General features: G+C 37.1%; 1 protein-coding gene across 4 annotated transcripts in view; it reads right to left on the reverse strand.

The window, feature by feature from the left end:
* Positions 1-27,508, reverse strand: part of LOC148071521 (teneurin-3) — a 264,037-nt gene that overhangs the window by 74,750 nt on the left and 161,779 nt on the right. For all 4 annotated transcript variants that reach the window (XM_087798802.1, XM_087798801.1, XM_087798800.1 and 1 more), the window contains exons 7-12: positions 26,869-27,083; positions 20,359-20,569; positions 19,349-19,450; positions 16,121-16,315; positions 14,945-15,145; positions 1,487-1,672 (exon numbers count right to left, since the gene is read on the reverse strand). In XM_087798802.1, coding sequence (XP_087654928.1) covers positions 1,487-1,672; positions 14,945-15,145; positions 16,121-16,315; positions 19,349-19,450; positions 20,359-20,569; positions 26,869-27,083 — 1,110 coding nt within the window. The remainder of the gene's footprint in view (positions 1-1,486; positions 1,673-14,944; positions 15,146-16,120; positions 16,316-19,348; positions 19,451-20,358; positions 20,570-26,868; positions 27,084-27,508) is intronic.

Here is a 27,508-nt window from a genome sequence, read left to right on the forward strand (position 1 = left end):
AAGTTTAATCACAGTTTAAATGAGGTGGAGCAAAGTGGCTCAGGAGGTCGAGTAGCAGTCTGGTAATTGGGAGGTTACTGGTTTGTATCCTGTCGTCCTGTGAAGGGAGGCTGAAGTGTCTCTGAGCATGAGATTTAACCCCTAATTGCACTTTAAGTGCACGCTGGTCCAGTTAAGTCCTCGCCATCACTAAAAATGTGTGCAAGCACAGAAAAGTGGAAGCTGCTGCTCCAATTTCTTTTTTTCTTATTTACCAGAAGAGATGTGGAGAAACAAAACCCAAAAACAAATATAAAAACAAATAAAAACAATATATAAATAATAAACATTGTTTTTTGTTTTGCCTGAAACTAAATTCTCTGTCTTTCATAATTTCTTCTTCTCGTTTATGTTGCAGTTGTATTATTAAATGAATTTCCAAGCAACAATTATTTCCCTTTTTGTAAAAAACATATGATTTATTATTATGATTACAGACATTATATAAAATATATAAGAAATAAAGAAACCTCTGTTATAAATAAATGAAATGAAAATAAAAGGAAAGGATAATTCAATTCAAATGAATAAAACATCTTGTCTGAAATGTATAAATGCAATTTTTTCTTGGATATATTTAATGAAATTCACTACTATTCACTTAAAAAAGGCAATTAAATAAGTAGATGCAATTAGAAAGGGGTTTTTGATTAAAATATCTTTATATTTAATTGATTCATTTTAAGCATATAATGTACCAGATCAACACTATTTTTGATTTATAAATGTGTTAAAAGGCAACTAATGTGAAAACCAAACTCTACGGACTTACTCAAATGTTTCAAAAGTTGAAGTTCAAGATGCAGTAAGTACATTCATTATGACCATGTTTTGAAGTTATTTATAAATCCCCCCGTCTGAAATCTCGGCGAAGGAGCATTTATGAGAGTCCACTATGACATAACAATCGGCTTCACTCCTCTTAGTGACAAATCTTGATGCTTGACTAATCACAGCAGAGGGGTGTGGTTATAGTAAACAAGATGTAATCTCCAGAAAAAAACGGTTTTGAGTGGGCGGGCTTAAACACATTTTCTAATTTAAATATATTTTAATAAAAGGGAGTTTTGTACAAAAAGACACATACTGATGAGTACAACAGAGGTCCAAGATCTATTTAAGACACACCTAAATCAACAAATTAGTTGCCCTTTAATAAAGCAATTAAAAAAACAATTTCATTATGGTTTTCAGCTATTTAATATTTAATTCATGGTTCAAGTATTCTATCAATTGTCCTTCTGTCCATGAAAAGTAAAAAAAAAAATTAATTGGAGCCACATAAGATCCCTTAAGTGCTTTCAGTTCTATAGCTCGACATAATAAGTTGCATGAAAAAAGTAATCATGAAACCACTCATAAAATGACGGCTTAAACGTTGACCTTTTCAAACTATCCATTTTTCTCCCAGTTATGTGGGCGGTCAGTGAGTGTCAGTACTGCTCACCTATGGTGCAGTGCTCCCCGGTCCAGCCCTGGTGGCAGTCGCACTTGCCCTCCCGACAGACTCCGTGGTCAATGCAGCGTGGGTGACAGTCCCTCTGCTCGCATTCTGGTCCTGTCCAGCCTTCCTCGCATTGACACACACCGCTGACGCAGGAACCATGGGGACCGCAGTCCACCATACACACCTCTGTAGCAGAGAAAAAAAAAAAAAAAACATTGATATAGAGGAAACACTAGCTCAGCTCTTGTCTTTGTTTTCAGGTGGATATAACTGCCATCTTTGTTCATTGATGTTCGCCCCAGAGTGAAGGTGACAGAAGGTAAAGTAGGTCAGAAAATTCAACTATGAAGAAGTTTCTTACTGGACGAAGAGTTCTAGTTAGACCAACAAGAACAACTTTTCCCCCTTGACTTTCCTCCAATCCCCCAAAACATCTGCATTATGCAGTCAATTATATGCATATATATATATATAGAAAAAAATGAATTGTAGAGCGCTTTTCTAGACCAGGGTCACAAAGCGCTTAAACAATAAAATAAATAGTTAAAAGGTCAAGACAACACAAAGAGTCTCAGAAAATAAAGGAAAAGCCTGCATGAATAAAAATGGCAGTATCAGGATTCAAGTCAAATCTGGCCCTTTTTAAGTTCATTACCTACTTGAGAGTCAAGATCCTCTAAATTCATGATTGTTTTGGTTAATCTTCACAGTACATATACTCTTTGAAAGAGGTTAAATGAGAAGCAGTAAGAAATAATATAAAGATTTGGTTCAAATATCCTGTTCTAGTTTAAGTTTGCAGAAAAGATTCAGGATTAAGGGAATATAAACACCAAGAATACCTTTAACATTAATAGAACTAGCTAGAATGAGAATGAGAAGTTCAATAGGACAGAAGATTGAGTACAAAAATCCCTCCATCTCAAATCATCTTGGATAAAGGAAGGAAGGTGACTAAAGTGCCTGTGGAGTAAAAAAAGATTAAGAAGAAGAGGTGTGACAAGGAAGGATGTTCAGATAGGTCAAGGCGTAGGGGGCTGACCTGCTGTGGCAACCCATAATGCCAGAAGTCAAAGAAGATAAAAAAGAGTGTTGGAACTCTTGTCAAATAAACGACTCACACATTTGTAGTGTTAACTAGTGATGGTCTGATGAAGCTTGATGAAGCAGTGTAATTATTTTCAGAGCTCACTAGATGGCAGTCTCTGCACTATTTTCCTTTGTTTAAAATATCTTCTAATTAAACATCACATCATTTTTAAACTGATGGCAACACCTACAGACCTCTAAACAACATGACACTGCTTTATGAAGCCTTATTAGACCATCACTAGTGTAAACAAAGTGTCTTATCTTGTGAGAAACATCCTAAACAATCCGAAAATATTTTCATATCTGCACCAATATAATGTGACCCGTGTACCAACCACCTCTAAGGTGACCTTCATTGTCTACCTTTATAGTCTATATTCATAGTCTACCATCATAGTTTACCTTCATAGTCTACCTTCATAGTTTACCTTCATAGTTTACCTTTATAGTCAACCTTCATAGTCCACCTTCATAGTCTATCTTCATTGTCTACCTTCATAGTCTATCTTCATAGTCCATCTTCATAGTCTATCTCCATTGTCTACCTTCATAGTCTATTTTTTCATTGTCTATCTTCATAGTCTACCTTCATAGTTTACCTTTATTGTCTACCTTCATAGTCTATCTTTAAAAGTCTACCTTCATAGTATACCTTCATAGTCTATCTTCATAGTCCACCCTCATTGCCTCCCTTCATAGTCTACCTTCATATTCTATCTGCATAGTCTACCCTCATAATACACCTCCATAGTCTATCTTCATTGTCTACCTTCATAGTCCACCTTCATAATCTATCTTCATAGTCTACATGTATAGTCTACCTTCATAGTCCACCTTCACAGTCTATCTTCATTGTCTACCTTCATAGTCTGCCTCCATAGTCTACCTTCATAGTCCACATTCATAGTCTATCTTCATAGTCCACATTCATAGTCTATCTTCATAGTCCACCTTCATAGTCTATCTTCATTGTCTACCTTCATAGTCTATCTTAATTGTCTACCTTCATAGTCTAACGTTGTACTTTATCTTCATAGTCTACCTTCATAGTCTACCTCTGTAGTCTATATTCATAGTCCACCATCAAAGTCCATAATCATAGTCTATATTCATAGTCCTCCTTCACCAGGCCATTGTTTAGGAATAGTTCTTAAGTAGAACCAGTGGATACAAGAAGCTTTCATTTTGACAAGTATGGAGAATGACACTAGCTGAGTAGAACATAACTCGTCTCCCTGTACAGCTTCAATGCTTGCGTCAGAGGAGACCATTGAGCGCTCCGTCGATGTGTGAGGGTGATTTCCTCCGAGGCACCGCTTTATATATTTTTAAACACATGTCTTCACTTGGCAGTGTTTGACACCTCTATCTGACCTGCGTGACCTATTTTGTGTTTTGCTAAGTTCGAGCATGGTAAATAATTTATCCCCTTTTACAATATCTTGAAGGCATCGCCCAAGTTAGCTTATCAGCTCATCCTGTGATTCATGGAAAGATATTGAAGCCCAATGTTTTGATGGCTGAATAAAACTGTGCTGCTTTGCTAACTCTAAACCACATTTATTATTAGCTCTTATCCAAAATACATGTCCAGTCACGGTTAAATGTATAATCTCAATCTTTCCATTCACTAAAACCCACCGTTTATCCCTGAAGAGCCTTCAAGCACACAATTCATCATCTCTAAAATTCACCACATAGAATACTGTCTCTTATATGATTAAAATGACTGAACACAATCACAATCATAACTCTGCTGCCGTTTGTAGAACAGATGAATGGATATTATCCGAACAAAGTATGGAATATGGAAATTGTATGAATGGAAATGAACTTTCATTGTTAACTTGCATGCTGATTCTTCTGACTTACTCTCATGTTTAAAGTCTTTCACTCCAAGGTGCAGTAAGTCGCTCATCATGGTCATATTTTGAAGTTATTACTTTATAAAGTTCTCCTCCATCTAAAATATCGGCGAACGAGAGGTTACAAGAGTGAAGTCCATTACGATGTAACAATTGGCTTCACTCCTCCTCCAGGCAGCTGTAATCACGCCCCGCTTTGTTTATACAACGAGTATCTTGAAGATGTAGACTTTTGGGATTGATGAAGCATCATTACAAACCTCGATGTTTGACCAATCAAAGCAGAGAGGGTCTGATTATGTTAACAAGATTTAATCTCCAGAAAAACAAAGCATTTCAGTGGGCGAGGCTTTTGCGTATATACAGACACATAGTGATGAGTACAATAAAAGGTCCAAAATCTATTTAAGACACACTTTAATAAACATATTAGTCGACACAACTTTTTTTTGTGAATATTGTATTTCCGACACTATATTCACTAAAAAGTTAGAAATATAGCTATTGTTATAACTTTGTAGGGAAAAACAAGGCCTTGGATTGGCATGGCTTCGACTAAAACGTAAGTCTGACATGTTAGTATGATTATTACATGGAAAAGTTGTAATGAGTAGTGATGGTCTGATGAAGCAATATCATGTTGTTTAGAGGTCAGTAGGTGGCGCCATCAGTTTTAAAAATAATGTTTTGTTTCATTAGAACTGTTGTTGAAAATAAAGGAAAATAGTGAAAAGACCGCCATCTAGTAGACTCTGAAAATAACGACATGATTCATGAAGCTTCATCAGACCATCAATAATAATGAGTAATACCTTATCTGATCCCAGCCAATGTGATGTAAATGTAAAAATAAAACCTGGACATATAATTGTTGGTATTGAAATTATCAGATGGTTTAATGGACATATTTTATTGTATGGATATTTTCATTGGATTTTCTGTCTCCCTTTGCACGCCATTACAATGCCCCCCTTTCCTCTAAACATGATCAAGTTGCTAAACATCTTAAAACCTTCAACAAGAGTTCTGTAGTCTATAAGATAATCTTGAAGCAATGTTGTTGAGCGGTTCATGAGAAAATACTGTATCTTAAATGAGCTTTTGTACATCCAATTTTTATTTAAACGTACTTCACGATGACATTTCTACATTAAAATGCTCCAATGAACCAGCTTGGTATGTTCAGAGATCTATTCTGTCTGCAAGCACGCTCAGGTAAGCTAAGATCATCGGGCTGACACACTGACCTGTCAAAACCTGAAACATGACATTCTTCGGGAAGTCAACAAGTACTGTTGTGCTTTGAAGCGTTAAGGACTCAATTGACAGAAAATCTGTGCGGCAGTCTAACTGCTTGTTAGCTACAAGCTCAACGGATACTTTCTCCAGGTTATGAGAGCAGCCCGTCAAACCTGGCTTCACACTGTTTTGTTACATGGAAGTCAGACACCTGATTGAATGAACATGACGTTATTGCTTTTCTTTTTTCATTTGTGCTCCGAAATGTACTTTTTGCCACCTGCCCACGATGATAATTCTGATCTATCATTGTAGTCAAGACCATCACACTCCCAAGACAGAATGAGTCAAGACTTTTTTCACATTACATGATGAAAGATGAAAAAAAATAAAAAATGAAACGTCAATTGATCTCTATGGACTGTAACGACGCATGTCAACTGTTGTGTCATGATGTTTAATCAATGTAGATACAATAGACAATCCATTGGACTTCAAGACCACATTACAGCCCGGGAACTTGAGACCAAGACAAACCATACACTGTCTTGAGAGCGATCAAGCTCCCTGCAAACTAACTGTGTGTATTAGCAATAATCCGGTGATACGTATCACAATACAGGGACAAGGTACGATATATAATGATAGGAATAAGGAGCATAGTATTGCTGTTATCGTTGCAGAATTTACAGAACACATGACTCCTGAGGAAGTCGTAACTGATTTCATTAGTTTCGAAAGCAAAATATGTGCCAACAACGGCTTTTAAAACTGCTTCTGTCGACTGTATCCTCTCCTCCTCAGTTGTCAGTAGGATCTTGCAATAATTATTTTTTTATTTATCTGCGGGGGACTTAATGACTGCTGACATCTAGCAACTGGAAGTTTTAATTTCAACAAAAACATGAACCATCACTGTGAATATTTGAATGTTCATTGTAAATAAATTATTGAACTGTAAAAAAGAAGGATACAGTTATGTCAAATAACAATATAGTATCATGAAAAATATCGCAATATATGGCTGTATCCATATTTTTCTAACATCCGTTTTGCCAACCTTATAAAGGACACTGATAGGCACAGAAGTAAAGGTTTGTATGCAGTTTTGCAACCAGAAAAAAAGTATTGCTTCACATCGTAAACCATGTCTCTGAGCATTGACTGACCACAATTTCACACCGAAAAGCGGCTGCGGTTTGAAGATGCGTGCCTCACACCAAAAGCAATTTTCTGTCGGGAGAGTGATGCGGCTGCACACGTCACCAGTTCTCTCAATCATTTCAATTTGTAATTCCGTCCTTTGCGATTACCGACTTTATTGCTACTACAGAAGCAATGTTTGTGAAGGTCCAGTTTTCCTGAAGTTAAAAAATCAATCATGATTTAAGATCACTAGATTAAAGTAATTCATTTTTTTTAGAACGTAAAGCAAGACAGTCATCACTTCACTTTTATCACCCATTTGCTGCATGAACAACCATGTCAGCAAAGGTGGCACCAAGTGACATGGATAAAATGGAAACAAAAACGATTTACGTGGCGCAGAGCTGGATAAAAATCGTGTCCCCACTTTTAGTTTTGAGTCCTCTGATGAATTTGCAGGAATAATACTGTGCTGCAAACTATTTTGGTACAATTCTTGGGTAAGAATGTAGCCTCATCCAAACAATTTGAAATTTGGGCTATTATGTTAAGCTTACAAACCCAGAGCAGTCATAACTGACGTTAAACGTTGCTACAACATTGTAGAGGCTAAAAGTATACTTGATGTTTTTCTAATCAAATACAAGCCACTAAAGCACTTTACACTAGGGTAAAAAAGCAGAACCTTTGAAATTTGATAAAGAGAATGAAGGCCAATTAAATTATTTTGTTTTATTGATTTGATTAAATCAACCATCCGCTTATTTTTTCTCAAATTAAACTCTTAAATACCATATTTTTGCTAAATTTCATTCTTCTTTTTAAATCCCCAAGACCAATGAAAATGACTTTCTTCAGACAATCTATGTTGAAACCAAAACTGGTTGGTTACAACAAGCGGTAGAAAATGGATTGATGTATGGATGAAAGAAATTACAAACAATTTCCGTCAAAGTTGAGTTCAACAAAGTAGTATATTATGAAAGACGGTCACACACGTGTGTAACTCTGAATAACACAACAAGGAAAAGGGTGTTGTTAATATCTAAAGAAAAAATATTTGATGTAGTTTGCCCATTAAAATTACATAACCCTCTCCACATTCTCTATTTTCTTCGCCAATCTTTTTTTTCTGCCCTCTAAGACTATTAAAGAGGAAAGAACACAAGAGAAAAACCCCAAAATGATCACGTTCCGCCATTTCTTTTGCTATTAACAAATACAAAGATACCTTGAAACCTCTACCTGTGAAACCCAATTTTTAACCGTCTCCCCTTCCTGTGAGTTCGATGATTTCTTTCAAGACACTTGCATCAGCAATCAAAACTGTAATTTATCGTTTTGTATCTAATTTGTTTAATAATAGCAAATGTCTTGGGTGGTCAAATGCTCTCCTAATTGTCTCATAATATTTTGCACCGTCAGAAAATATATATTATATTTATTCAATTGTATATTGAGTTATTATATTGTTTCCCAAAATTCAAGAGCCTGGGATGTTGAGCTAATTGACTAGGGTTTTTTAACATGTTCAGTCCATAGACTATGTAGGACATGGATGTAGTATCTTGGAAATTAACCTATTACTGGACCACAGTTTACGATTGCGGCCATATTGGAAATTTTAGCCGGAATCTACAGTAGTCATGAGGCAGAGTTGCGTATGTTGAATTGCGTGCTACAGTGTTAAATCCTCGTTGAAGTGTCAGTCAATTTAAACACACCACTTATTGTTAAAATTATTGAAAATTGATCATTAGTAAAGTGATAAAAACACAAATAATAGATAAAAAAATCCACCCTCGAATAGTGTGTGTATAAAGGGAAATCACTGTTTAAGACTAAAAGGAAAAAAAAGTAAAATGTTTAAATCCTAATAATTTAACAATAAAAAGTTATATTTAAATAGAGTTAAGTTGTTTTTTGAGTTGACAGTCCTGAGCTTTAATGTGTTCATCAATCATTGATGATTTATGACATAATCATGCATCCTGAGCGACTGTACGGCACCTTTAAATAGAAGAAGAAGAAAAAAATAGAAGCCTTCGTTTTGGATGCATGGGTGGTCAGCAGATCAGTGTGTACCAGGCTGAAGCCCAACAAGCTGCGGCTGTTCTTGTCTTAGAATAAGAAATGTTCATTTACCGGAACTGAGATTTTCTATCAAAGCGCTGGAGCCCAGGCAGCATAAAAAGCTTTCCAGTGTGACAACAGCCGTCAGTGTTCTGGAGGAGAGTACCTCGAGTATGTCCTAAAATTTTAAGTGACTATGCTCCAGGAAATTCATATAGACTGACTGAATAACTAGAAAGTTTCTCCTCTTTCCAAAAGTTGGTACAGTCTGCAGGGAGTGCAAATTAGCCAAGAGACATCTTTCTGCTGTGGGAAAGTCTCGGGAAGTCACGGTTAAAATATCTTCTCATGTAGTTTTAGTATTTTCATTCGTCCCTTCTGTTACGCACACCATCATTGACTTCACTGCTGCTCTTTATTCTGTCCCTGAATAGAGTTTTTCTTCGATTGAAGGTCCTTGGATGCTTCTGATTAAGTTCAGCCAGCACTGTGGAATATTAAACTGGTCTCTGGAGGAGAGGCATTTTATTCCGAAGGGAAACCTCCTACCCATAGAATCTATGGAATCAATTTTTCATTAGTAGAAAAAAGTGTTTATCTGCCTTCAACACGCCTCTGCTTTGAGTCGGATGGTGGGGTTGCGAGGCGGTCGATTGTAGTGGTGCACTTGTTAATTAACGTTTATTTAATTGAAGAGGAGAAGCAGCTTTAATTTAGAAGAACACCCCCCGCACCACCCTTTAGCCCTCATGTCCAGGTTAGTTACGTCACATCTACTTGATTCTATAGGTCTGGTCCTACAAGCTGGGGAGTGTTTAAAAGATCATGATGTTGTCAAAGAGTTTGGTCGTCAGTACAACTTTGGTTCATAAATGTTATAAGCAAAAATCTATTATATTCTGAAGTAAATATCTCTCTCTGGTAATGCAGACTCTTTTTTCCTACTCCAATCCTTTATTCATGTTTATCTTCTTACCACCACCTGATGGTATTTATTTTATTTATTGGATTCCCTAAAAAGAGCAGAGCGCTGTCTTTGTGTAACATTCTTCTGGCTCTCTTGTATGCCTGTTCTGCTCTTCTTTATTTTTCAAATGTCCTGTTTCTAGTTACTTCACATATTCTCATGAGAAGCCGGGTCTGCTCTTTTTTTTTCCGTCTTGAATCTAAAACACAAGATGTTCTCTGTCTTACACAATGAGAACCTAAATGGTCCTGTTTTGTGTTTTCTGGCTTGTTACAGAGAGAGTGTGCTGAATATCAAAGTTGTATTGTGACCGAAACATCCAGACTTATAAATCCGGTAAAGGTCTCATTGTGTCGACACAAAAAGAAACATGCCTTAACTACACTAACCACAAAAAGTCGACCACTTTCCTCTTAAAGGGCAACTCCAACTTTCCTGCCTTAGTCACATATTTCAAAGTCCTCCTCTCCAATATGCAGTAAGTCACTCATCATGATGAATTTGCAGAGCATTCATAACATCTGTCAGACATTACGGATGGTAAACATTATGGATACAGTAAAGGTGTATCCCATAATAAGGTCCGTTCTGCTAGGATGAATACTGATTACATTCAGACCTCCTCAACGTTCTCAAAGGACTCTCCTTTCTCCAGCCCGGCTCCAAATGATTTTTCTATATTTCCATTTTACATCAAGTCAAACGGCTATTCCACGTTCCTCGGAGCTGTATAAATATAGAGTTACCTTTGTATAACCTCGGTTCTATGAGTACATGTGACGCCCTCTAATCACCAATCGCTTCTAATGTCATAAATGGAACTTAATTGCAGTTGAAGTGTGGAGGTGAATTTTACAATATAGTATCATATTTATTATTATACTTTAATCACATTGTCCATGAGATGTGAGTCTTCTTTACGTATATTAACTAAAATCAAAATTTATTAATACTATTTAAAAGATTTAAAAAACAGACATGACCGATAAACACATTAGGCGGAAATTAATTGACTGATTTTATCAACATAACTGTTATAAAACACAGAATTGTGGGGACCAAATATGTGTTTGTTATGTCTCACATGAATCCAGCAGATGATTATTTGACTGGAAGGAGAGGGAATCAATCAAGAAGACGAACAAAACAAAAACAGCTTGTGTTTGCAAGATTGCTTCTCAATTATTGTTAGATGTATTTATAACCAGTGTCCTTTTGTTGAAATATATGAATTAAAATGACTCATAAATCCATCATTTTTCAAAAAATACAAGCAAATGAGGTATTTATGTGAAGATTTATTACAGTTTTAATGAACTTATATCTACATTCCTTCAGTTAGATTCAAATAAATATCTTCAGTTTGTTTTGTTATCATAAAAAACAACTTGTCAATGTAATGGTTCTTAATTTCCATATACATTTGTACAAACCTAATAGTTTTAAGATGTATGTTGGATGGGATTAGATATGAAGTGGACGGTAAAAGTATTGCTGCGTGTGTGTAAGTGCACTTCAGGATATAAAGATTTGTCTGAACATTTGTAACAGAATAAAAAATGACCGCTCTTAAAAGAAACAAAACTCCCTGTTGACCAAAGAAGATTCATGGTTTCTTCCTGCTCCTTCAATGGAACACAGACACTCACAAACACCCACATCAATCATCTTAAATACTGGGATCCAACCTCCGAACGCTTTCATCCTCCACTGAATCCTCGCCAAAAGATCACTGGATAGAGAGGAAGTATGTGGAACTTGCTATTTGAATTTCTTTGACTCCATGTGTTGTTGTTGGGTTTTTCTTTTCTTCTTGAAAGTCTGTCCCGCAATGCTTCATAAATCTCCTGGATCTGATAACAGATGGGAGGAGTCAGCCTTTGAACTGTCATGTCACCTACCTGTGCAGAGAAGCGAAGGCGCTGAATGCTAATCCAGTCACAAATTGAGATGCTTCACTACGAACAGATGGCAGCGAAAGATGCTCGACTCTTTCAAAATAACACTTGCCGACATTTCTTTGAAATAACTTGGATGAGACGAGGCGAGACAGGAAAATAGGGGGAGGGTTTGTGTCAAGTCAAGGTTTCTGTTAACATGTTGTATTTTTCGTTTTCTTAAATTAATAGGTTTGAGTAAATCTTAAACACAAATTATAATGTCGGGCATTATAAGGGTTTGACAAATTCTTTTTTGGAAACTAGTGAGGGTCTAATGGAGCTTCATGAAACAGTGTCATGTTGTTTAGAGGTCAGTAGGTGGCGCCATCAGTTTAAAAATGATGTGATGTGTCATTAAAACAGTTGTTCAAAACAAAGGAAAATAGGACAGAGACCGCCATCTAGTGGACTCTGAAAATAATGACACTGCTTCATGAAGCTTCACCAGACCATCACTATGTCGCAGCATGCATTGCAGGACTTTAAGGTTTCACACGCCTTCCTTTTCTCCTTCTATATTGATCTTTCTCATCTTCTTGTTAGAGTGTGTGCCTTATATAAAAGCTTGTGCAGTATTTTGCTGATTTATTGTTTTAGATATAGTTTATATTTTCAAAACACTTTTTTGGGTGTGTTTTTTATGTTGAATTATCCTAATTATGCTAACGTACCGTAACAGTTCTTGAAAGGATAGTTGACCGCAAATTCAAACTTCACTCATTTTCTACTCACCCTCATGTCGACTAGGGGTTGGAATTATTATTTAGAGTAATCCGTTCCTTTTTAGAGTTCCATATTGTATTGAACCCTTCAGAAGAATTGTTCCGCAATAAATGAATTAAAGTCTTTATTTTGTGGCATATGCTTAAAGAAGTATTGCGATAAACAGGAGAGTACACCGGATCTACTTCCAGAGTACTTCCGGTGTTATTCTTTAAATGTCTGCCACAAACAACTGTAAAATATAGACTTATAGACTATTTTCCCATGAAAAATTCTTCTTGTCGTGGCTTCATAAATAATGTACGTTACATACGAGCATTATAGAGGTATTTGGATGTTTTAAAGCGTCCTTTTAGAGAAGGTTTGTTTACAGTCGCTTCATTAAAATGGATGTACATTGAAAATTATTGCAACCCTTAGTCGACATGAGGGTGAAGTTTAAATTTTGGGTGAACTATCACTTTAAGATGAAAGTCATTTTAAAAAAGGACACCTGACCAAGAAATATAATGAGACAAAAAAAAGAAATAAATATATTGGAAGAGGGTCACCAACAGTATGGAATCTTTGGTTTGTTGGAAACAATTACTTCTGCCAATGAAAGGCGAGGTGCTGTTAGCACATAATGGCCCATAACATTTGTACAGGTATATATTTAAGAAAATATCTCTCTGAAAATGTCTCCCTAAGCGATGATAGACGCTGCCCTTATAATACTCTACCCCAATTTACTCAATGTGATGGTGCACTCAATATCTAACTAAATATCTGTCTCTGAAATAAAGAAAGTGCTGGTAATACTTCAGTTTGTGCAATTTGAGTCTGTCGCAACTTTCCTAACTTGTATCATTATCTTCAATGAGGTGATACTTGATGGATGTCAACCCATTAACTGGTATTTTTTTTTTGGACAAATAAGCTAAAACTCTCCATGGACATTTTCCTCCCGGTGCAGAGTAATTGAAAGTATTTCCGCCAACACATCCAGTCAGTGCGGACACATCATCTGTCTGAACGCAGCAAGGGGAGATTTGTTTGGGAAAAAACAGAATTAAATAACTCGTTATAAGAACTAACTTCAAATGTGTAAATATGATAATAATAATAGTGAATATATTTGTTTATGAAGAGAGTAGAACCAACAACATGGATGACATCTCTACTTTCATTAATGAAGGAAATCAAAGTATATGCAGATTACAATTCTTAAGTAGCTTATTATGTCTTTGATGGTATTAAGGCCAGTCTGTTGAGTTTTCAAATGTTCAACTCAGATGGCCCTCGTGGGTGTATTAGCACAAGAAGAATATATGCCAGTTGAATTCTGAGCAAAGCTATGACCTGATTACCTGAAGAACCAGACAGCCCGAAAAGAAAAGTGGTTTATCCTCATGAAATAAGTTACAATCAGCCACAAATTGTTGACTATTAAATTTGCATTTACAATTAGTTCCAAATATTCAGAAAAAGGGAGTCCTGAAGACAACATGCACGCAGTTAAATCAAAACGGTTTGAATGCTTGTCCTTGGTAACACTACGTCATTGATTTGGATGAATTATAATGATAAATATTTTAAAAAATTAAATTATTGCAAAGATTAAACAATTAAAATCGTAACCCTTTATGTTAACCCTTTCCTTGTTTTGTGTTGGGGGTTTTTCCACACATATTGTATTTATCATAGGTATACTTTTAAGGGCACAGATTTAAAAACGTTTTCACATCTTGTTTTTTGCCCCTTGTTCCATTGATTGTAGACAATTCAACTGTATTTAAATCAAACAGCTTTATTGTTTTTAACTTCCTGTTTTGTTGACTTAAGATGAGTTAGCTGGTTGAATAGCTGTAGCAAATAAGATGTGATCGCACAGTAATTTTAATTAACTGCTAGATATAGAAAAATATCTAATTCAAAAAAAAAAAATGAAACATTTAATCATTTTTCTCCAGCGAGTAATTTTCAGAAACTATCTATGACGATAATTGTATTTGTACATTTTTGGGAATTTGTTTATATTTTTTTGCAAGTGCAATAGAGATCCATCATTGAACTGTTTACCTGTTTTCTTAATGTTATGTTTTCTTGTGTGTGTGGAATAAAAGTTAATAAATAGAATGGTTTAAAGCAGCACCATGTAACTTATCTAGATTGTTTGTTTTTTTCTTCAGATTTTTAAGTTTAATTTTGAAGATTTTAACTACCCTCTTTTTTTGGACGAATGTCAAACTAATTTGTTTGTTTCCTATAAAGATACTTTATGTTCAGTATGTGGCCACAGCACAACAAGGATTCCACGAAACTGCAGTAACACTGTTTTGTCACTGGGTGGAGCCAGAAACAATCTGATGAATCTTACGTATTGCTGCTTTAAGAAAGGTTCTCTGATTTGAAAGACATGATTGATGTTTACCGATAGAGCAGTCCGCCCCGGTCCAGTTGGCCTCACAGACGCAGGTCCCTGAGTCGGTGCTGAAGGTGCCATGACTGGAACACTGCTCTGGACAAGTGCTCCTCAAGATCTCGCAGCTGATCCCACCCCAGCCGGGGTTACAGTGGCACTCGCCATGGTGACAGGTTCCGTGACCCGAACACTTCGGGTCCACGCAGTCCACTGTGAAAGACGACAGCTTTGTCAGTTTTTGCGACAGGATATCACACCTAGTCATTACATCCTGACACTTTGACTGCAGCCAAAATCTCTCAGAGAGGATGTGCACTGATGCCAGATGATGCCTGGAACATTGCCGCTCATACTTTCTTGCACTGTTTCCTGACGGCTGGTAGTAATTTTCCAGCCTGTGTACAACTCGATGCTCTACAGTATATTACAGAGCACTTCCAATACGATGACAGCACAATTATGGTCCATTATAGCCACGAGGAGAAAAAGCACTATTAGCGTCTAGACAGATACATCAATTTCTATTAACAATTCGTGGATCGGCTCGCTGATTTAGGTTATAATTGCCAATTATGACCAATATAATCAACCCATTACTAACAAGCGACAACATACTTTCTCTGCGGTATGTGTTTCCACAAGGAGGTATTGACTGTTCACAGCAGCCGGTTCCAGTCGATACTGTCCTCCCATCATGCTTCACTTCGAGGAAAAATGCCTGAATGTATTCATTCAGTGAACTCGATAGTGTTTCGCATGTAAGGTCAGCCACCTGCGCATGTAAATGTGAGCTGTTAATTGCCTTTTGTGCGCGCGCTGATCAATGAAGGTAAATGAAGTGGAGACGGCGGCGGAGACCAGGGCTTGACAGAGGAGGAGGAGAAGGAGCTTTGATTCGAACAGCGGAAAAAAAAAAAAACAGGTGGCATCGACAGATCGATTTGAACAGGTGTCTTGGAGTGTGCAGCGCTGCAATAGGTGAGCGCTTTGATGGCCCAGAACAATCTGTTCCAGCTGATACTCCCGTGCGCTCCAAGAGGGAGTTAATGCAAATGCACCGTATCAATAACAGCATCCAGAACATTATCTGCTCCACGGAGTTGAAAACACCGATTGTTTCGCCAGTCAACTGAGTCGATCCCCTTGAGCTTGACGCACAAACACAGTTGTTGTTTTTTTATTTACCTTGTTCACAGTTGCTTCCTTTGTGGCCAGTGTTGCACACACAGTTGCCCGACATGCACACGCCATGTCCCCCACATTGAGGGTCGATACACTGGGAGGATGCCACGTCACACTCCGTGCCCTTCCAGCCGCTATAGCATTGGCAACGCCCCCTGGTGTACTGGCCGTTACCACTGCAGAGGACTGGACAAGCAGCTGTAGAGACAAAGACCAATTAATTTTGATTCATTTGAATCTTTCTACATGTACCATCTCTTGAATTAAAGCAGCACTGTGGAACATTTTGACAGGACTTTTTGTTTATTTTTTTTCATAGTCATGATTATTTTAACTTTCAAGAATCATCACTCATGTAGTAAAACTACTATTTCAAAAATTACCTTGATTACGCATATGTGTGACCGCCATCAAAATACTTTAAGGCAGTAGACGGGAGACGGTGATTGTGTTCATTTCCTTAACTGGAACTAACTGGAACTTTGATGTAAAGTTTCAGAAGGCAGTGTGTTTTTTTTCTGAGCCCACTAGATGGCATTCTCTGCACTATTTGTCTTTGTTCTGAACAAACATCACATCATTTTTAAAATGGCACCACCTACTGACCTCAAAACAACATGACACTGCTTCATGAAGATTCATCAGACCATCACTAGTATTCTTCTCAAAGAACAATTTACAAAAAATGATTTCCTTCTATGATGAAGAAAGATATATATATATATATATAAAAATGTGATGGGTTGATGAGGCGTCGTGATACAGTATTGTTTTGATGACAAGTACACAATACAGTGTCTTGATATTATAGTATGATATACCTGCCACATGAACTTGAAACATGGACTCTATTACACTTTTTAAAACATTTATTTAAATACTTTTTATCGCACCTAATCACTGTGTTTTTAATGTGTCTTTATGTTTTAATTGTGTTGTTGCTGGCTGTTTGGGTTTTATGTAAGGCGACCTTGAGTGCCAAGAAAGATGCATCGAAATAAAATGTATTATTATTATTATTATTATTATTATTATCACAAAGTAATGATGGTCTGATGAAGCTTCATGAATCAGTGTCATTTTATTTAGAGGTCAGTAGGTGGCGCTATCAGTTTAAAACAATGTGTTTTCAAAGCAAAGGAAATCGAAGCATTAGACCATCACTACCATTTAGTGGCCTTTCAAAAGACACAGCTGTATTATGAGGCCTCATCACTAGTAGAAAGACTACACAGGGGATATATTTAAGAGGCTTTGTGGAGAAAGAAAGGGACTCGATGCTATTAACACCAGTGTCATCATTATTATCATTAAAAATGGCTTCAAATTTAGCATAATAATGAATTCAGAAACACTTGCCAAGTGATGGCACCATCTTACATTTTATATATATATGTTTTTAATTTAGTTGGTGAAAAATGAAGGGAGGATAACAAATATAACTCCAATGAGAGTGTTCAGAGTTATTGAGAAATATCCTCTTGGTTCTGTTTGCTAAGATTTTTAATTAAACAAAATCTTCTTTTTTTTATCGAGTTGTCAAAAAAGTAACATTTTACATTTAACCACAATTTAAAAAGTGAAGTGGAAAATGTGCGTCCTTGAAGCAAAGCAGGGCTGGTTAAGTGTTTAAGGGAATGGGTTTGAAGATCACAAACCTACAACAGTGATTAAATCCTGCATACATGCCTCACTATAAAACTATGTTTGATTAATCACTTATCAGGTGAACATTTTCCTCACACAATCGAAACTCGTCTGAAGCACAAGCAGCCGCCATCCATCATGATCAAAACGCTTTGATCCAGGTGAAAGGACAAATGAATGATGTGAGAGCTAGTGACGGGTCAAGAGATCGACAAAGTCCCACACATCCTCCGGGGGTGATTCATTATACAAATTGTCAGGGAGAAATCTACAAAGTTTCCCGGAACTAAAGCCGCGACCCTTGTTCTGGTCCAGCATCACCCCGCTGATACCTCGAGGATGATGTTTAATTGCATTCTCAGCAGAAACTCTCCCCTAATCTATAAAAGAAACTGAGTGCAGACGAGGTTTTATCAGACTTATCCTCCTTTGGTTGAAAGTGGTGGAGTCTGCGCAACAGTCAGCAACAGCAAGAGGATATTTGTAGAAATAATTCCAGCTGTCAACTCACTCAACTGACCTTTTCTGCTACTGTAGGCATTGAACAAAATTCAATTCGTCCCTCGTTTTGTTAAAGCAGAAATGTCAGATATTTTAACCCTAAGTCTTAAAGTCAATGTCAGAAAGTATTTTGAACCTCAGAATGTAAATATTAGTTCTCAGGTTTAATAAAATTGAATCATTTGGCTGCATAAATACACAAAAAAAACTTTTAACATACATTTTTGGCTGCTGAACAGATTGTCGACATTGAAACACAGTGACAGTGTGCATGTCCTAGATTTACTTTGATGGCCTTGCAGCTACCCTAACAGAATCAGCTACACACAAACTTAAAAGATAGAATAATTAAGTATTTTTAATGTTGCGGCTTCAATACAAGATGGACATGACAGACGAGAACCACAGATGTATTTGGATGTTTTTAAGAGTGTCTTTTTGAAGATGAAGACAAACAAGATTGAGCTCCAGTCGCTACATTAAAAAGAATACATATTTGTCTATATTTCTAAAAAGGAATGTATTACTCTTAAAATAATCCCAACCATTAGTCGACATGAGAGTGAGTAGAAAATCAGTGAAAATTGAATTTCAGGTGAATTATCCCTTAAAGACGAACTGTTATGATAATTATATACAAGGTAATTCATCATAAAAATAGTTTTAAAAAAGTTGAAATATGAACTTTAACATTTTAAACTACAAAAATAGTAGTATAAGAATAATATTAATAAAAACTTTCAATTCCTCATTTCATCTTTTGAAAATGTTTATTCATGACATTAAGGATAAGAGCGTTATTCTGTTAGCGTTAGTTTTTCAATGAATTTCCTTTTTCCTATTAACATGAATACAGCATAGTCATTACCAGGTCATTGAACGCAGCTCACTTGCGAGTGTATTCATGTGAGGCAGAGAAAGATTTTTCTTTATGGTTGGAGAGACACTTAAGATTCAAATGATTTTGTGAAGCACATTTGGCCTTGTTTAGTTTATTTAAAAAACTGAGTCCTCCTCTCATCCCTTTTTGTGTTCGGGGGGTCAGAATGGTGCAAACACGAGAAAAGAAATTTGGCGTTTTACCTCTGGAGCAATACGGGCCGATGAATCCTGGAAAGCAGTGACACGACCCGGCAACACACTCTCCGTTGCCGTAGCAGTTGTGCTGGCACTCGGTGACAGACTCTGCGAGAGGAAAACGGGGATCAAAGTTACAAACAACTCATCAGACTGTTGAATTAGAGTCACATTTGAAAGATCTCCTGGAAACATCTGCTTAAGGAAATGATGCGATCCGACCTCCTTGCCTTCCTTGCCCTTCTAAGCGTCACTTATCTGCTCCTCTTGAATCGGCGCAGCATACATTTACAGCTATTTTGTCCTTGTCCCGTGGAAGTTTAAGCCTCCGTAACATGATCGCTGCTGCCCAACTCTAAGCCATGTTAGGCAAAAGCTACACAGATATTTCAAATTAGACCAAATAATTCCATTTCCCTGACACATTCTTCTTTCTCCCCCGTCTCTCCCGTCATCTCATTCTTCCCTCCAACCTCTTGAATGACTGATCATGCCCACACAAGCTGTGCAATCTCCTGAGTGTTTACAGCCGAAATCCTTTTGGAGTTGAAGTTAATCTGACATATCCTACAGACAGATCTTGTGTTCATTCAACAGACCATCGCTCATAAAGAGCACCCCCAGAGGACAGGAGCCTTCATTTTGATCAGCATTAAAGGGGCAAACATTTTTTTTTCTTTCTTGTGTGTGTGTGCGATATTTGTTGGACCCAGGCAATTTTGAAGTCGTACGTCGATACCTTCATATTTGTAGTGCTGGATCAATAGAACACCCGAAGGAAATAGACAAAGAAAACTCAACCTTGGTGTTTTTTACTCAACTCAAACCCCAAAAGGAAACTTCCCAGACTTCAGAAGCTGAAGAGGTTGTTAGTGGGAAGAATCGATGCGATGTATGCTCTTGTATTAAGAGTGAGCACTATAATCCAGTAGACTTCTAGAACATTTGTGGCTTCAACTTCGTCTAAAGATTTCTAAGGCTTTTTAAAATGAGCTCCATCAACGAGCGTCCCTCACCCTGGATGATGGTGTTGTAGGACACGGTCTCGACGTTCCGGCCATCGTTGTAGAACGCCAGGTGCCACACGCCGGAGTCCAGGTACTGGATGAATCCCGCTTGATGCAGGGCGACCTGGTGCTCCAGTCGGGCCCTTTTCTCTGCGTCACTGGCAGCGCGGTGTTCTTTTGCGATGAGCCGACTGCCGTCCAAGAGCTCCACAAAGTCATACTGGGAACAAAAAAAAACAAGAAAGTCCATTAGATGAAAACGGTAAACCCCAAAGTAAATCAGTTCAAAGAGTTTATTCAAAAGCCTATCTCTTAAAATACACCAAAAAGCCACAACACTTTTGTGTGCTGCAGTAACTGATGCCCTGACAACACACATTTTGCCAGAACAGTTCTCTGTGTATCTTGTTCTTAAACACCATTATGATGTTGAAAATGAAATGCTAGCAGCGATGATCAAAAGATAGCTGACACTTCTACTGAACCTTCAACTATTGCTATTTCCATTATGAGGCAAGAGTATTTTATACACAATCAGTTGCACCCAAAAACAAACAAACATGGACACAGTGACTGTAAATGATAAATATGTAATTAAATCCGATATTGTGTTAGAAATCAGCAAACGATAAATAAATCTGTGATCCCCAAATCCCAGTCAGGGGACCTTTACTGGTCCATTAGGCATTTGTTCCCAAGCTGCAAAGAAAGGGAAAATGATTTATATAGTTTATGTTCTATTGAGTATTTCTGTTTAAAGGGAGTTTTGTTGATAAAACAAACACACACACACAAAAAGAAACTGTTAATTAGTGAAAATGATTGAAAGACAATCTCCATATAATTTGTATTTATAAAATATCTATTTTTTTTTTTTACTTTTTCATCTGACTGACCATGTTGCCCATATTAAACCTCTCATAATTTTAAGACGGCAAAAACTACTAACTAGAAAGATGACTGCAGTGCTTCATGAAGCTTCATCTGGCCAAACCTAAATGAAACACATTCCTACCAACACGTTGTGGGTTTGAATCATTAAAAGTATCTTAGACAAATACCTGAAACATTGTACTTTGTGTCAATCAAAAATTTCTCAATTTAAAATTGACTATTTTCTCCAGGATTATTTCTGCAGACAAACTAATGGAAATATGAATTATAGTTGTAGGGAGGGAAAGCTGAATTCTTTATTAGCAGCAAATAATTGCTCGCTACCGCCAGGATTTTGAGTCCATGAAGAACTTCATTTCAAAGTAAGTACATTTAAAGTCTAAGTTTTTGTGCTGAGCTACTGAAAGTTTAGGACTCAACAGATCCCCAGTAAGTACAGCGCACAAAAGAAAATTTGATTTAAAAAATCTTTGCACCTCAGGCGATTCTCCGCCTCATATGTGGAACTCTGAAAAGAACCTCTATATATACTTTTGTTTCCCCAAACAAACATTGATTTAGAGGGTAAACAAGGAGTAGCGAGTCATTCCTGCCAACTGAAACGATTTAAGTGGTGCATCTGCTCTCAGCGCACCTGCTCACCACCTGAACCTCGTCTCCGGCGAGTACGAGCGCTCCACGAGCAGTGCAGCAGAAAACCTTCTAACATACGCCGAAATCCCCAAACAAGCTGGAGGATGCACAGGCAGATGCAGACAGCAGATCCCCTGGCTGAGGAAATATTCGGATACACACCGGCTTACAGTGTGAGAGGAGAAGTTTACGGGCTGAGCCGAATACTGATCCATTTGTTTAGAAGGAACCCACCTTGATTCTGATAAAGAGGTGACACTTTGAACATGTCTAATACTCTTAAAGCTTTTAATTTCATGACTAATGTAATCAAGGCTTGTTGCTTACTTGGTTTTGAGATTTTTTAAGTTATAGAAAGATTTGTAAATCCTAATTTTCATCAAATAAATAAAACAACTTATTAACAAAAATATATATACATCATAACATATAAACACACAATTTCAAGTATATATGCAGAGTGAATTAAAATTGTGAATTAACTGTTTTAGTCGCTTGAGTCTTGGCCGACATACAAAGCAACAGGACAAAGGCCAAATGCAAGGTTGTAGACCACCCTCTGTTATAAATCATTGTTATATGTTAACAATTTTTCTTTACCAGTCGTGTAGTTTGTTTAAGAGCAAGCTACATAACCATCTGGCTCACTGTTTTCCTTTGCAGTTGTGGACAAAGTATGACAGGAACCATCACCTCAGTAGTAAGTTTCAGAGCTGTATACTCTTATATATTATTAAATATTTTGTAGATTCTGTTGAAATTAGACATATTTGGATTTCCATGGGGTTCTCCTGCCCCCATTCTGCCACTGTACAATAAATAAAAGCAATGGGAATTCTGTAAACTCACTTTTTATATGTATGTCATGCATATGATTAACATTTTATACAAATTTGACATTTTTAATAAGGGTCTTCTGACCCATTTGTGCCGCTTTCCCATTGTCATGATACACCCTTAAAACTTTACTGAGAGGTCAGTAGTACACACTAGTGATGGTCGGATGAAGCTTCATAAAGCAGTGTCTCTAACTTAACTGTTTCTGCTTCCATGTTTATTTTTTTGTGTGTTCGTCTTCAGTTTCAGTTTTTATGTTTTAATTTACTTCAATCTATATAGATACATTTTCCTCATATATCAATATAAGAAATATTTTTTTATCCAAATAAATCAGTAATGTGCTTATAAAGCATCATGAATCAGTGTCATGTTGTTTAGAGGTCAGTAGGTGGCGCCATTAGTTTAAAAATGATGAGATGTTTCATTAAAACAGTTGTTTAAAACAATGGAAAATAGTGCAGAGACCGCCATCTAGTGGATGACACTACATCATGAAGCTTTGTCAGAAAATCACTAGTACAATGTTATTCAATTTGCATGTATTTTTCATTACGGTCAAATGGGACAGACAAATACCTACTATTTTACACATTGAGCTGCTTTAAATGTATGATTTCTCTAAAACAGGATCAAAGCATGTTTTTATTCATGCGAAACAAACGTATATAAAGCATCATTTATTTACATTACCTTCCTTTAAAGCATTTCTAAAATGCGTTTCATGTTTTAATGTCTATTGACGCCGTTTAATCATTATCAAGACAAAAGTAAAAAAGCTTTTAGTAAAGGTGGTCGAACCACATTTGACTCAAAATTACCAATAGATTTGCTGTTAAACTGTTTTCTTAAAAAATAGATGGCCTGCACTTCTCATTACTCCCTAGCACAGATGTGTCTTGTGTCCCATTTGGGACTTCAAATGGCAGAACAGCGTTAGGAGAAGACAGGAAGCATTAAATGATGGGGAAGCAGCTGTGTGTTCTTAAATCTGTACATTTACCATCAGCCCCGATAACAATATTGCTTTAGACAACGTCCATTTCTAAATTTGGCACGGAATAAACTTCTAAGCAAATGTAGTCTCAAGCTGGTATTCACCCATACGATTAGCATAGAACCCCTTTTAACAAAAACAAATAAACACATTTAACCAGTATACTAAAGTTTTATAGCATAGATAATTCTACTGCGCAACTTTTAAACATTTAAAATATTTTCCAGTTACGCACGTTCAATTCAGGCAGCAAAGCTGCGGCTAAAGCAAAAAGGCAGAGATGGAAAGTGCGTGGTACATAAATGTAAGTTGCATAATGGTGCTCCACAGATGAGCTGCACTTTAGAACAATCATTCTTACCATAATGGACAATTGAATTTAAGTATCTTGCACCAATTGACAGCCATTGAGGTAAATTAAAAATCTTGAAAAATAGACTCCACCAACCGCCCGGTTAAGATACCCTCGCCCAGCTGGGTCACACAATACACAAAAATGTTCGGAGATACTTTGATCTCTTGTAGTCCACTCCAGTGTAATTCACTTTCACACTGCATGTTAGTTTAGGCAACTCTGTTTCAAACTACAAGGTCTGAACACTGTGGGAGCAGGAACACGAGAGCACATTAAAACAGGATTTAGTGCTCAGGAATGTGGCAAACAGGGAACCGGGCAAACCCTGAGTGGACTTGCAAACGACAGAAGGGAGAGCATTCGGCACAGGCCAGGTGAAGTCAACAGTGATTTAAAACCCTTTGTGCAGAGTACCGGGGCCATGGAGGGATATTAACCTGGCGGAAGTTGACTTCTTTGTGCTGTTGGCTTGGGGGGGAACTAATAAAAGAGTTCAATTCAGAGTCCTCTAACCTGAAGGCAGAGTGCAAACATCTCAGTTGTCTGGCATGTAAGCCCCCAAAACTCTCCTCATTCCTTAAAAAAAAAGAAAGATGGAGGAACAACCAAAAGCAGATGGCCGGATTCCACAAATCAGCTCCATAAGAAATGTTCTGCAATGTTCATGAGGGAAACGTTGCTAGAAACTAATAAAAATGAGATCCATGTGGCAAACAAGATCATAATATGTTAGTCTTACTTGTTCTGCCTTGTCAAATTTTACTCCTTATATAAGATTTAGACGAATGTATTGATTTAGAACAAAGATGGTGAAAAAACAAAAAAATCAGAGATCATGTAGACTACAATGATGGGATATAATCTACCAGCTACATATAAAATAAATTTACCTTACAAACATTTTAAGAACTGACATAAAACAGGTAGGCTCACGCCCAAATGAATGTTGAGGGTTAAGTCACATGTGACCCATTTAAGAGTCATACAGTCATATAAAAAAAATGGGAAATAAGTAGAAATAATTATTATTATTAATAATTTTTTTTATATATTTTTTTTTTTCATCTAGATAATACAAGAACACTACAATATTTTTCAATAAAACGTTATGAAGTCATTATTTTTCTACTCGCCATTGATGAGATTTAAGTTTCTCTACGCCAATAATTTATAGCAAATCTTCAAGGAACTATAAAAATCCAAACATTGCAAAAAACAGAAAGGTTTCTTCACCCTTAACTTCCTGTCAACAACACTTCTGATCCTGTTTCCAGAGCACTTAAGTTTATTATTCGGTTGGTTAACGTGTTTGGTGTGTGTGTGTGTGTACGTGTGTGTCGGTGGACAGACACTCAATAACAGACGGGCGAGTCTATATTTAAGAAAGGTGAAAAGCGGTTGCACTTAAATGTTGTCTTGTCTTCTGAGCAGTGAATAGCAGAGTCAATATCCCTCATTGGGGTCTTTCAGGCATCAGGCATTGACCAGCAACCTGTGCAACAATCGCCTTTCAGACATAAAGGAGCGTCTTGTTAATTAGTAGCCTTTGGTCTCTCGCTCTTTTTCCACGGGGAAAGTTCAGCCCCGGCTCACCTGTTGTCACGCCGATCGGACTCCCTTCCATCAGAAAGTGTCCTTGAACGTGTACACTTGAGTGAAGCCCGTCTTTACATGGTGAGAATGTCAAGAAGGTGAGGCTAAGAGCTTTTGCAGTCAAGTGTGGTGGAAAATGGTCATTGTCTGAGTGCCTCCATCTCCATCAGTGGTCGCCGGGCGCGCAGATGTCGCCAAATGTCATTCAAGCGACACACCAGACATTCTGGAAACACTCTTCTTTTTGCAAATGGAAGACATTTAGGAGGGGATGAATCCTAGTAGCTCTGCAGACTGAGACTAAATGTTTTTGGGTCATCAATGTCCATTGATTATCTCGATTTCTTCTTTTTCCTGTTCAAATTTAAATTAAAACAATGATATGTGAACATTTGCCTCTCAGTTGCTGAACAATCTTTTGTCTACTCTGTGCCCATTCAAATTTTAATATAAAGCCTGAATTATACCGTTTAATTATTTTGTTTTTGTAAATAGAGGTATAAAATTTATTCATTTTATTATTAAGCTACGAACTGGCAAATCCGTGAACAATATGTAACTAAAAGTAAAACTGTTGATGTTTCTTGTGCCATTGTTCCTGCTGCTTTTTCTCATTAAGCTAACTGAACTATCGTATGCTTCACCTGCAACTAAAATGATGGAAGTTAGAAATACAAAGGAAAACGTGAATAGAGGGAAAAGGTGCGCGGCTTTAATTAGCATAGAGTGTTCACTACACGACTCTTAATTAGAAAACTACTTTTACAATATGATTGTTACATTGTTATTAGTAAGGGCAGCACTTGTGACTTTGATACTTTGGTTTAAACAAAGGCTAATTAAATGAAAAATACATAAAAGCAGCAGTAAGTGGTCTTTAATTTCTCATAGCAGAGCTGCGAGGCAAGGCTGCTCATTTTCCAGCAACAGAAATGAATCAAAAGCTACCCTTTTTTGCTAAAAACACACCAAAGAACACAGTATCAGTTGGTAGTGGGGACAAAAAGAGCTGAGCCAGAAGACAAAGCCCAACGTCCCATCACTCAATTATGGTCACAAGCTTTGGCTGGTGATTCAAGGAACAGGTTTGTGTGGAAAAAGTTCCTTTATCAGGGACTCAAAGCAGAACGACAACTTCCTCCCAATGACAGAAATCGATTTAACAAAAGGTAAATATAGTTTATTTTCCATGAGACACAAGCGACTGTACCTGTGTGTGGGACGGTGCGAGGCCTTTTCTTCCGTAGACTCCTATCAAAGCGTTCTTCTGCACTGAGATGTTGAACTTGACGAATCGTGGTTGTTCCATGCTGACTTGGGAGCGCCAGAAGACTCCTGGCGGGACACTCTGAGCTGCCCTCTTCCCAACATCGACTTGACCGGTGTCAATGGAGTTGTTCTCCTGGTGAAGCACGCCGTTGCGACCTGAAATGTAAAACACCCCCATGTTGTCATACAGCATTTGAGACAAGAATGTAGTCAACTCATTCCCATCATATTGGAATTTATATCCAACAACGTTGGCCCATCAATTTGATGTATTCTCTTCTATTAAATTAATGTACATTGTTATTGATTTAGGGTCCATTTTGTATATTAGTAATGTTTATTTTTTCTATCTGTATCACTTGTTATTCTTTAAACTTCTGCTACAAACAAGCTTAAAATATAGTCTTTTCATTTTTTTCGCCAGAACAATTCCTCTTGTCCAGGCTTCAAGACATGATGGACATTACAAACGAGCACCATGGAGTCATTTGGATGTTCAAGTCCATCATTTAAAGGAAGATATAGGCAAGATCACTGAGCGTCAATCAAATGGACTTACATGTTTGGCTTTAACTCCAAAA

This window comes from Callionymus lyra, chromosome 9 (genome assembly GCF_982586985.1).
Source record: "Callionymus lyra chromosome 9, fCalLyr1.hap1.1, whole genome shotgun sequence".
Classification (NCBI taxonomy): domain Eukaryota; kingdom Metazoa; phylum Chordata; class Actinopteri; order Syngnathiformes; family Callionymidae; genus Callionymus; species Callionymus lyra.